At 43.4% G+C, this 12,010-nt stretch overlaps 1 protein-coding gene across 3 annotated transcripts in view; it reads right to left on the bottom strand.

Annotated features, from left to right (window-relative positions):
* Window positions 1-11,025, bottom strand: part of LOC124600337 (chitinase-like protein EN03) — a 198,815-nt gene extending 187,790 nt beyond the window's left edge. For 2 of the 3 annotated variants that reach the window (XM_047136152.1, XM_047136156.1), the window contains exon 1: window positions 10,874-11,025. In XM_047136152.1, coding sequence (XP_046992108.1) covers window positions 10,874-10,994 — 121 coding nt within the window. In that variant the 5' untranslated portion in view covers window positions 10,995-11,025. The remainder of the gene's footprint in view (window positions 1-10,873) is intronic. The other variant, XM_047136153.1, reaches the window with a different exon arrangement.
* Window positions 11,026-12,010: the final 985 nt, after the last annotated feature.

The following is a 12,010-nucleotide window of genomic DNA, read 5'->3' as shown; positions in this document are numbered from 1 at the left end:
GTAGTTGCAGGGGCAAAATTTTGGACGAATGACTGATTAGCCTTGTAAGATTAGCCAACATGACCTTGTTATATTGGTACTGTGAATGGCTGAATGCAAGAGCATGCAGCTCTACTACAGGACTTAATGGTGATGACATCCTCTTGGGTAAAATATACCTGAGATGAAATAGTCCCCATTTGGATGTCTGGGAACTACTCTGGAGGATGTCGTCACCACAAAACTCAACACGAGCATTTTTTTGGTCAGAGCGTGGGATATAAGACCCATTAAATCGGTAGGAAGGTTAAAGAATTTAAAGAGTGGAATGAATATGTTGAAGTTGGATACAGTGGGAATCAGTGTTTTACAAAACAATTTAGACGTGAAAATATCTGATTTAAAGGTTTACTGTTTCTTACACCAAGTGTGATGCAGAGATGATTGCATGTTACACCCTTTATGAAATGGCGCAAATTTCAGATCGTTTAGATACATTTGAGTATGGGACCGTAATGGCGACTATCAGAAGTGACAGAGTTCCGTCTTCTTTGAATTTTTTTTTTAATTTTAAATTTTTTTATTTCCGACCATCACACTAGTTTCGTTCCACCGTTTTGCATTTTTAAATTTACTATCACCATCATGTTGCATATTTAAGCTTCTCATGAGCTCCACCTTTGATTTCGCCATCTTGGTTCGTGACTTTAGATGGGGCTTGGCTCCTCTCGGAACTAACCATATGGGAAGTGCACCAGGTTAGTCGTAGCTATAGTACTATTGTGATTCTCTTAAAGGCGGCACACGCCTTGGAAGAGCAGTTGACCGGAATGAATAGCGTCTTGAAAAAGATACTATAAGATCAAAATCAACAATATTAAGGCAAGGGTAATGGATTATCAAATTAGATCAGGTGTTGCTGAGGGAACTAGATTAGGACATGAGACAACGTGAGTATTCGATGAGTGGTGTTATTTGGACAGCAAAAGAACTGACGATAGCCGAAGCAGAGAGGATATAAAATGCAGACTTGCAATATCTAGAAAATCATTTCTGAAAAAGAGGAATTTGTTAATGCCTAATATAAATTTTAAGTGCTAGGAAGTGTTTTCTGAAGAAATTTCTCTGGCGCGAACTTGGGAGATAAACAGTATAGACAAGAAGAGAATAGAAGATCTTGAAATGAGGTGCTGCAGAAGAATGCCGAAAATTAAATGAGTAGATATAATTTAAAAAGTGGACATATTGAACCGATTTGTGGAAAGAAAAATTATTTAATAACTTGATTAAAGAAGAAATCGATAGACAGGACACATCATCGTCAGTTTGGTAGTGGAGGGAAGTCTGAGTTGGGGGTGGGGGTTGGATTAGAAGTTGTAGAGGGAGGCTTAGGCTTGAATATAGTAAGCAGATTGAAATGGATGTAGGCTGCGGTAGCTGAGCAGAGGCGAAGAGGCTTGGTGAACATAGACTAGCATGGAGAGCTACATCAAACCAATCTTCGAAATGTACAGCACAACAACAGTAATAACGTTTGAATTCTGGACATACTTCTGTAGCTCTTTTTCTAGCGCCCATCAACACTGACTTCTGTGAGAACATAAAACACTTCTTCAAACATCCTGTGTATTGACTAGCATCTACGTGTAGTATCTCTTCGCAAAACCATTATTTTTCAGATAATAAAATACAGTAAATGAGGTTTGTTATGTCTTTGTTATATCTGTTGTACCCAAGCAGTATTACAACAATTCCATACTGGGATGCTATTGAGCCTGACACGTGTGTGTTTGTTTTCTAAACATCTCATTTTTGCCCGATGTATCACGAGTTCCTCAGACTCATTACGTATGTTATGAATTTCTTCTGGCTGATAATGCTCTACTGCGTATAAAGTTTTCAGTACTAGACTAATTTCATAATGTGCTTCTGAAGATCATGTGTTATCGCTTACGTGACCGGTTGCTGACCTCTACGAACGCACAGTTCCGTGAATGTTCTGGGAGATCAGCGTAGCGTAACACGCGATAAAGAACGCGACTGATCAATTTCCAAAAGTCTTTTGCACTAGCTTTCCTGAGTACAAAAATGTTATTCCTCACGTCGTAAACATCACCTGTACAAGGTGTTTTTAAATTGTGGGCTACTAACATTGCTAAGACGAGGTACTAATAGTCTGTGAAGAATTGAGCCGGTGAACTACATCATTGTTTTGACTTAAAGTAAGAGTCGAGAGCCTTCTACACTTTTGGCTGTTATGGGACACTTGTTCCGTTCCTACATATACACTACGCCCAACGTTCTCTACACGCCATGCTATTACTCCCATTTTTGTATGCCTGTTAATTTTTCCTCTCTGCAGCTCTATCCAGTGCTAAGATAATTACTCCAAAATGTCTCTCAGCAGTTTCTCGTGGTAAAGCCTTTCATAACCCTGTTTGCTTATTAAAGGAAAAAAAATATCGTGACAGATAAGCTACAGCAGTTTATACTGGGTGGAGACCCATCCTACTTGTAATAAAGTAGTTACAGTTAATATTATACATGAACGGCTATTAATAATTTAGCGAGTGGTACCTTTGCAATATTTGACTATTTCTAGAACAAAGTAAATTCTGTCCGACAAAAATGTTAGTAATATCCAGTAAGATCTCAACAAAGTATCAAACTGACGTGAAGTCCATCAGTTAGTCTTTAATACAGAGGAATTCAAACTTGAGCTCTTCATGAAACATGGCATACTTCGAGTACGGGATTAATGAGTAACAAGTAGTCAGTCATGCCATACAGACAGTTGGGAACAATAGTGTGTAGAGATATGAAGGAGAGCCATCATAAGATAAAGAAAATGGCAGGCTACGACTCATTGGCGTGATACAAGTAAGCGCCTCGTAGGAGATCAAGTTCACAACGAAAATCCCAAGAAACCTCACAGTTTCACACTATGGGTCTAAACACTGTGGGACTTATCATCTGAGATCATCAGTCCCCTAGACTTAGAACTACTTAAACCTAACTAACCTAAGGGCATCACATACATCAATGCCCGAGGCAGGATTCGAACCTGCGACCGTAGCAGCAGCGCGGTTCCGGACTGAAACGCCTAGAACCACTCGGCCACAGCAGACGGCCCTCACAATTTTCGGCCTTATTTCAGTTTTTTGCTTTTATTTCGGAAACTATGCGTTCTTCGAAGAAATTGATTGGTTCTCATTACTGCACTGAAACCCGCGGCTCCTGGCTTCTGTGGCAAGGTCGGTGTGGGTGTAGGCCGGCAGGACTGTTCTGCATGAAACTTTGCCAGCAATGTGCAGGGCCGTGCTCCAACGTTGACGACAGTTTTCATATAGGAGACGAAGACGAGCTGGAAGAGTCCTGTGCAGTGCAACTGTCTAAGCAGCTGAGGCGGCAGAAGGTAGTGTAATACCTCGCAGAATTATACATATTTACTGATTAATTTTTCTATATGATATTAATCATTCAATAACAGTTTTTTCGGCTGAAAAACAGCAATTACTCGCGGTTCAGCCTTGACGTTCTACTGCCCCTTATACTTTTCTTGGACCTTCTATTGTCCGAGAGCCTTCTAAATGACTTCGGTATAGGCATTTTTCTCCATACATCGACAGTTCACATCACAACTTATCTGTCTTTTGTACCCATATTCTATCACTAAATGCCTTCTTTCTTTTCACTTGAAGTGATGATCCAATCCTGGGCTCGACATTCACTCATTTCAAGCCACATGTATTACCTATAGATTCCGTATTCATTGTTCTATTCATTGCGATGTACCTAATTTTTGGGGATATAGCTTGTTAATGTTTTCATCAAACATGCTTACGTATTTACATTATTCCAAAAAAAAAAAAAAACATACTGTACGCACGGACATGTTTAAGTATTAATACAAACTAATGTGCTTAAGTGATAAAAGGATGTTTCGCTGTGTTTCCTTTCGAATTGCTGCCTAATAATTGCACTGCATCGCACCTAAATTAATTCCTCAAGCGGAAGTGGATGAGTTAAACATTTGAACTGAAACCGTCGTACATTTCTGGACATAGGTTCCTATTCAAAATATTATGTACTCACTCCCCTCTACAGGTTCTAGAAGTATATAACGGGAATTTCCGAATACACTGTATACAAAGAAGGACGGTACGAATAATCGCAGACGTTTGACGGGTGAGAGGAAAAAATGTAGAGTCATATTAACTGGCAGATACTGAAAGCCAACGTACATCTTGCAAGAACCTACTTAGAAATCGTCCTTTTTCGTAAGTGCTGCCATGCAGAGGACCGGGATTCGGTTCCCGATACTGCCATGGATTTTTCCTTGGTGAGAGGACTGGTACGGGGTATATTCGGCCTCGTAAATCCAATTGAGAAACAAACCTGATGGAGAGGTAGCGGCTTCACGGTCTAAATGTCGACAATGGTCGGAAGTGTGGTGGCCTGACCCCGTGCTCCTCCTTATGGCATCCACATGACGCCGCATGGTGGTAAATGACATGGCGGCCGATGAACAAGGCGTGGTCTTCAGGGTCTGTTCGCGTGGTTTGTTTTCTATTTTTCCAACTTAGAAATCGGCAAGGACCTTCTTTCGGGACAGAAATTACAAATATTCTTTAGCCCCTTAACAATCTATCTGGTAGAGGCAGTACACATGAAATTAAGCTAACAACATCTCACAAAGATGCATACAATCAGTCACTGATCCTGCACTCCATCCATAAACAAAACGACAAAATAGCCTGATGAGTCAAAACATTATGACCACTACCCAAAGGAGGCGTCGCGGTCACGTGACGCGGTACGGAAAGTATAGCGGAGCAGAGACGAAAGGGAAATTATTCTAGCAACAAGTGCTGGACACAGGGAAAAGGGTAGACTGCTATCGGCGCCAGGGAGAGTGCATCACGGAAGCGGCAGAGCTGGTCAGCTGTCCTTGTGCCATTGTCACGATCACATATGGAAGGTGGTTGAAGGGCGATGAAGCCACGAGTAGGCGACAAGATGTTTGACGTGTACGTCCCATCATGAAAACTGCTTGCCCGCTCCGTAAAATAGGATAGACGGCGATCCGTTTAAGATCTGACGACAGAGCAGATTGTTGGTGCAGGCGCAAGTGTTTTGGAGCGCATCGTTAAACGCAGGGCTCCACAGCAGTCAGTCCCTACGTATATGTAAACTGACACCATCAGTTACAAATGGCAGGGCATCGTCGAATTTGGTCCATGGACACACAGAAATGCGTCGTCTGGTTGGATGAATCACGTTTCTTAATACACCAGGTCGATGGTAGTGTCCGGATACACCGCACCAGGGACGTATGGCGGTTGGGTCAAAATTATAGTATGTGGGCCATTCATACGCTCCTACATGAGACATGTGGCAGTAATCGAAAGCACAATGACAGATGTGGACTACGTGAACGCTGCTTTTACGGAGCACCTACATCCCCTCATGCCTGACGTCTTCAAGACGCCGATGGCACTTTCCAACAGGATAACTGTGTCACGTAGTCATAATCGTGATACCGTGGTTTGAGGAGTACAGCAGTGAACTTAGGCTGATATCTTGGTGACGAAATTCGTCTGATTCCAATCCAATTGAACGCATGTCGCACGCGCCCACAAAACACCGGCCCGTAATCAGATGTACTTCCAAGGCAGTATCTAGTTCCATGAGGCCGCATCGTAATTCAGGCCCATGAGTGCAAATGAATTCTCTTTCTCAAAGTAATCTCCTGTGATGACCGTACGTGGCAAACCTGAGTCCCACATCGGAATTCGAAGCCAGGTCCCTGTCTTGCACAGGCAGGCCTTGCCATGTACATCATCCGAGATTTCTTCACAGACTGGCTCAAAGCTTCAGCTTAGACCCATAAGAAAACTTGAGAGCAAGTCTATATTATTAACTATCGGCAAACAGTGTGCTTAATATGCAACAAAATCAACGGCTCTGTTACTGTTGCCGCAATCGTTAATCAGTATATCTACGAGGCCGAGTCAAATGAAAACCTTAAATTTGTAACAAGAAATCGAAATTTCGCGCCGTTATCGTGGAAGTTGGTAAGCGTGCTACAAACAGCGTGCAGAATGGCCTGTAGGTGGCAGCATAGTGGAGATGCACACATACCGTCGCAGTATCAGTGTAAAGATGGACGCCACACTTGTGACTTGCACCAGGGAAGAACTGCGTTCGGTTATTCGGTTTTTGCGTAGTGAAGGTGTGAAACCTATTGAAATTCATCGACGATTGAAGGTTCAGTACGGTGATGCATGTTTGTGACAGCAGCAAGTCTACGAGTGGAGTAAGAAGTTAGCAAATGGTGTGACTTCAGTGGAAGATGCTCCTCGTCCAGGTCAGGTGCAACGAGTTGTGACTCCACAGGACGTTGCATCAGTTGAAGCCATAGTGAAGGAAAACCGCCGAGTGAAACTGAATGACATTGCAGCATGTTTACAGATTAGTCATGGGTCAGCACACCACATTGTGCATGATGTGCGCCAGTTTCACAAAGTGTCTACAAGATGGGTGCCACGGCAGCTGACTCCTGAAATGAGACAACGACATGTTGATGCTTGTGAAGAACTTCTTCGGCGCTTTGAACGAGAAGGTGATGGCTTCCTTGCAAGAATCGTTACTGGGGACGAAACCTGGGTTCACTTCCACCAACCGGAAACGAAGAGAGCGAGCAAAGAACGGCGCCATTCCTCATCACCAATTGATTTCCATATGTTTGGACCACTCAAAGGCGAAATGGGAGGAAAGAAGTTCCGTTCTGATGAAGAGGTACGCCACGCAGTGCATGAGTGGTTGCGCGAACTAACAAAAGAATTTTTTTCTAAAGGAATTTATGCACTTTGTAAGCGCTGAAGAACTTGCATTGAGCTTGGAGGAGATTATGTTGAAAAGTGATACAGCTTCGTACCACTTCTGCACAATAAATAATATTTAAAAAAATATTTAAGGTTTTCATTTGACTTACCCTCGTACTTGCGATGTGCAACAATAGCTCTTTACGTCCTATTCGGTCCGCAACCCTATAGTTATCACAGTCAGCGGCTTCCTGACAGCGCATGTGATGAGAAGATAACGGTCATATAGGAAAGCGATTGCAACTTCGCCGCCGGTCAGTCAGAAACCACTGCACCGAGAAGGTGCGATGCGGGTTTAATGACACTGGGTTCAGCCTACGAGAGGTCGATTAAACTTCTTTTTTTCTTTAATGAACACGAATTCTAGAGTGTGGTACTGCAAAGAGACAATTTTTGACGTTTTATTAATTTTTGTTTTTCATTCGTAACTTTCGGACATGACCTACTCAGCCAGCCTCCAATACGTGACACGCTGTCGAGTCACATTAAGGTGCCCACCTGTCAGAAGCCAGGATAACCACCTTCAGGAGCGCGGACTGGCAGGAAGCGAGTCAGTGAGGTTCGGGAAGATACCGGCGGGGATGTGGAGCCATGCCGACTCCAGTGGCGTGGCCAGCTCCGATAGGTTCCTCGGTTTAGGATCCATGGTGCGAACAGCCCCATCGAAGTAGTCCCACAGATTCTCGATTAGGTTTAAATCCGGGGAGTTTGGTGACCAGGGAAGTACGATAAACTCATCCTGGTGCTCTTCGAACCAAGCATGTACATTGCGAGCCCTGTGACACATTGCATTGTCCTGCTGGTAGATGTCGTCGTGCCGAGGAAATACAAACTGCATATACATAGGAGTGTACACGGTCCCGAAGGATGGATGCATACTAGTGTCGATTCATTGTGTCTTCCATAATGACGAGATCACCCAGGTAGTGCCACGGAAATGTTCTCCACACCATAACGCTCCCTCTGTCGGCCTGACCCTTTCTTAAGATTATTGCAGTGTGTTTGGAGCATAAAACGTACTTCACCTGAAGAGGCCAACTATCTTCACTCATTGGAGGTACATTTTGGATATAGATGTGCAAATTCCAGCCTTCGTCACCGACGAACAGCGGTCAGCGTGAGTGTATGAATCAGGACCTGCTGCGGAGGCCCATCTGCAGCAACGTTCACAGAACAGTCGTTGAGGATACACTGTAGTTGGCCCCTTGGTTCATCTGGGCGGTCAGTTGCTCAACAGCTGTACCTCTATTCCCTCGTACACATCTCCGCAGCTGCCGTTCGCCTCTGTGATATATGGCTCGTGGTGAACCACTGTTGCCTCGGCGGTGGTTTCACATAGCGTCGTCTTGCCATACACGATATTCTTTAACCACCGTGTCACGCGAACAGTTTTCAAACTTAGTCGTTTTGGAAATGCTTCCACCGTTGGTCCGAAAGCCAATGATCGTGCCCCTTTGGTCGTCAGATAAATCGCCCAGCTTCCACATTGACAAAGGTTGCATTGTTTTTCCTGTGTTCCCACCCCCCACCCCCACCCCTTCCCTCCCTCCCCTCCCCTCCCCCGATCGCGCTTTATATACCCTCTAATGCTACTGCCACCACCTGCCGTCTGTGAGTGCTTACTGTACGTCGACGTCGAATATAAGCGGTGGTCACATTAATGTGACTGGACGGTATATGTTCAAATTAAAAGGCATATTCAATGACACACATCATACCACACACAATAATTTACGTTTGTTGTACTCATAAAAATTAAATAGTGCTGCGTTTATCCGCCGAAAAGTTATGTATATTTAATTAAGTAGGCCGGATATTATTGAACCAATTGACGTCACATAAACAATAGTCACGACATACAAAAAGTAGTCACGTTGACAAATGCTATGTTTCATATTAGACGAAACATCGGCTTTTATTATTGATTGGAATATTCTCGCAGTGTGGCAAATGCCACATCGCTGTCCGAATTAACATTTCTGCATTTTATGTAATAGACTATTTCATGTATACCACCAAAAAGACTGTTCAAAAATGGCTCTGAGCACTATGGGACTTAACTTCTGAGGTCATCAGTCCCCTAGAACTTAGTACTTAAACCCAACTAACCTAAGGACATCACACACATCCATGCCTGAGGCAGTATTCAAACCTGCGACCGTAACGGCCGCGCGGTTCCAGACTGTAGCGCCTAGAACCGCACGGCCACTCCGGCCGGCAAAAAGACTGTCATAAAACTTTATTCTCCTGGAACTAGTTCCGTCCATTTACGTCATCATCCGGTAGGCTTTAATGCCTGAACTGATATGTACAGTATAGCAGGTGTCCATTATTTCAAGATATATACAGTGTGTTTTTTTCAACCTGAGACGACTAAATTTCTTGACGCATCGTATGACAAAAATGTTGTACGTGATAAATTAACATTGGTAAAGAGGACACCTGTCTGTGCTATAGTCGCTTGCTAACCGCCACTTCTGCGTGGGCGGTATCAACGTTGTATTTTCAAATGAGCTCCTCTCCCCCCGTATTTTTATTGCCTATTCGGATTCTACGCACAAAAAATACATACGGTTTATTTAAACCGTTGTTTCCCATTCGTGGACAATGGCGCAGTGATCGATAAATATCATGTGTCCTTGTTTTTGCAAGTAAGAACCGACGTATTCGAGTCTACATTTCACTTAGGATGTATGCAAACCTTTGCTTCCTTATGGTTCATATTTATGTCCAAAATTTACTTTAGTGTTGTAAATTTGATTGTACGGTACACTATTATTACGTTTCAATGTCTGGTTAGAAACTACGTTAAGCGTCATCGAGAAACACTAACGCAATAACGTGGATGTAATAATTTTCTATTCCCATCGGGGTGTTTGTTTTTTGGTGAGTCCCATTGCTTCTCGCCGTTGGGTTGCTTGATTAGTCCTCTTGGCTCTCACCTGAGGAGTACTTGATTTCGGAGAGTACCCTTGGCAAGTGCGCCTCTCACTATCAGTTCTGGTCATTTAACCTTATTGCAATGGTTGCGGGTCACATTCCTCCGGTAGCCGCACAGCGGCCAGTGCGTGAGTTAACGGCGGTTGGATCGAAACACACACCGAAATCAGTCACACCGATGGCGGAGTTCGAGGACAGCCACCGAAATCAAGCATTCCGACGGTTTGGAGTCTCATCACAATCAAACTCGTAGGGAACAGAAAACTACGTTACCATACAAGTAGCTTTTTTTTACCAGAAATGTCGATCTCTAGCACTATTATCTGTACTGTACAATCACATTTGCAACACTCAAGTAACGTTTGAACATCAGTATTCACCGCTAGAGCACAAACGTTTACATTTACCTCGTAAATGAAATGTGGAATCAAATGCGTCTCTTCTTAACTGCAAAGACAGGCGCACACAATATTTGTCGATTATAGCGCTTTCTACCACAAATCGAAAACAATGATTTGAGTAAACCATACGTATTTTTGGCGTAGAATCCAAACATGCAATACAATGGGAGGTTCCCATTTGAAAATACAAAGTTAATCCTGCCCAAGCAGGAGCGGTAGTTCGGAGGTGGCCAATTATAAGCACAGACAGATATCCCCGTATTTAAGATATACTTTTCACCTAGAACGTTTTTTCATACGACACTTCGGTTCCGAGATGTTTAGTTGTCTCAAGGCAAAACAAACACCCTTCATATGTTAATGCTATGTAACATATCTTGCAATAATGGACATTTGATATACAGCATTATAAGTTTAATGCTTGATGACGTAAATTGCGGAAACAAGTTGCAGCGCATTAAAGCTTTATACCGGCTTTTTGGTGTAAGATATTAAAACTTCTGTTATTAGACTTGTTGACTCACCTACCTCTATCTGTTCATTACGAAACGTCTGACGTCATCATACTCTAGTATGACATCACATCCGTCACAGTCGTCCTTCGCTCCACGCTCCCTTCCCTAGACAACATGGACGTCACAAAACATAAAACACTCTGGAGGTTACCTGGTCGTCTGAGGGCAGCACCATCGAAGTAACAGACGATGCGGCGGTTGGAGGCGACGACGGCGTGGGCGGCGGACCAGAACGTGGCCACAGCCACCAGAAGCAGCAGGGTCTTCGCCATGGCGGGGAATACCACACTGTGCGATGTGTTGCGGTGCAGACACCAGCTGTTTACCAGCGATGGCGGGGGGCACGGGTCGGGAGGGGAGTTGTGACGTCACTTCAAGGTGGCTCCGTCGCATCCGCCAGCGCACTTCTTCCTCCTACCGATCGTGAAAGCAATTTCAATGTTCTGCGGAACTGGAGCTCTACAAAAGTTTACCCTTCAGGGTGAAAACTAGGGGTCAGTCAGATCGTAATATCCTGTTGAAATTGATGTCCTTAGAGATTACACTGGACTAAAACGAATACGAAATCTATGGAGACCATATTCCAGCATACATTGCATTTAATTTTCAGAAGATGGTTCTGACTTTACGCTGTAAGATCATAGACAGATTGGATAGCGCCTCCTTCAGAACGTGACAGAAGGCGGAAGAAAAGTGAGAAATTCTTGTCGACATTGTGATTTTCCGACGCGACGAGAACTTGGCGATAAAACTGAATATTTTTGACCTTGCTGATATAACTGTCCTAAATTTCAGATGAAACAATCTGACGTAAACTGCGTAAGTCCAAAATGTGCATCATCAGATGAAAATTTCAGTCCCAGTCAGTCCAGGCAGCGAGAACACACAACAACACAACTTCCAATGCTACTCGTACATACAACCTGTGTCAGTGTAATGATTGTCAATGTTGTGTTTGCAATGGAATTGTCACGCCTAACGGTGAATTAAATTAGCCCTGCTATTGTCAACCTGCAACCGGGAATAACATGGGAATAAATCCCTAAATTAGGACAATACTCTTATTTAATCAGGATCGCTATTTGGACTCTAATCCCAGAAAAAGTAGAACAGTTGGCGACAGTGGAGTTTTTATTACAAAAAACAAAACCAAAAAATGCAAAGTGAACAGGTGTTGACATAGAACATTAGCTCCTACTCATTAATCTAAATTTGAGATCGGTGAAGCATTTATGACTTCACACGAAATCGCGCCCCCGTTTATTCAACTGGAAAACTAAGTGGTTGA

This window comes from Schistocerca americana, chromosome 1 (genome assembly GCF_021461395.2).
Source record: "Schistocerca americana isolate TAMUIC-IGC-003095 chromosome 1, iqSchAmer2.1, whole genome shotgun sequence".
Lineage (NCBI taxonomy): Eukaryota > Metazoa > Arthropoda > Insecta > Orthoptera > Acrididae > Schistocerca > Schistocerca americana.
This window is presented reverse-complemented; position numbering and strand designations above follow the sequence as displayed.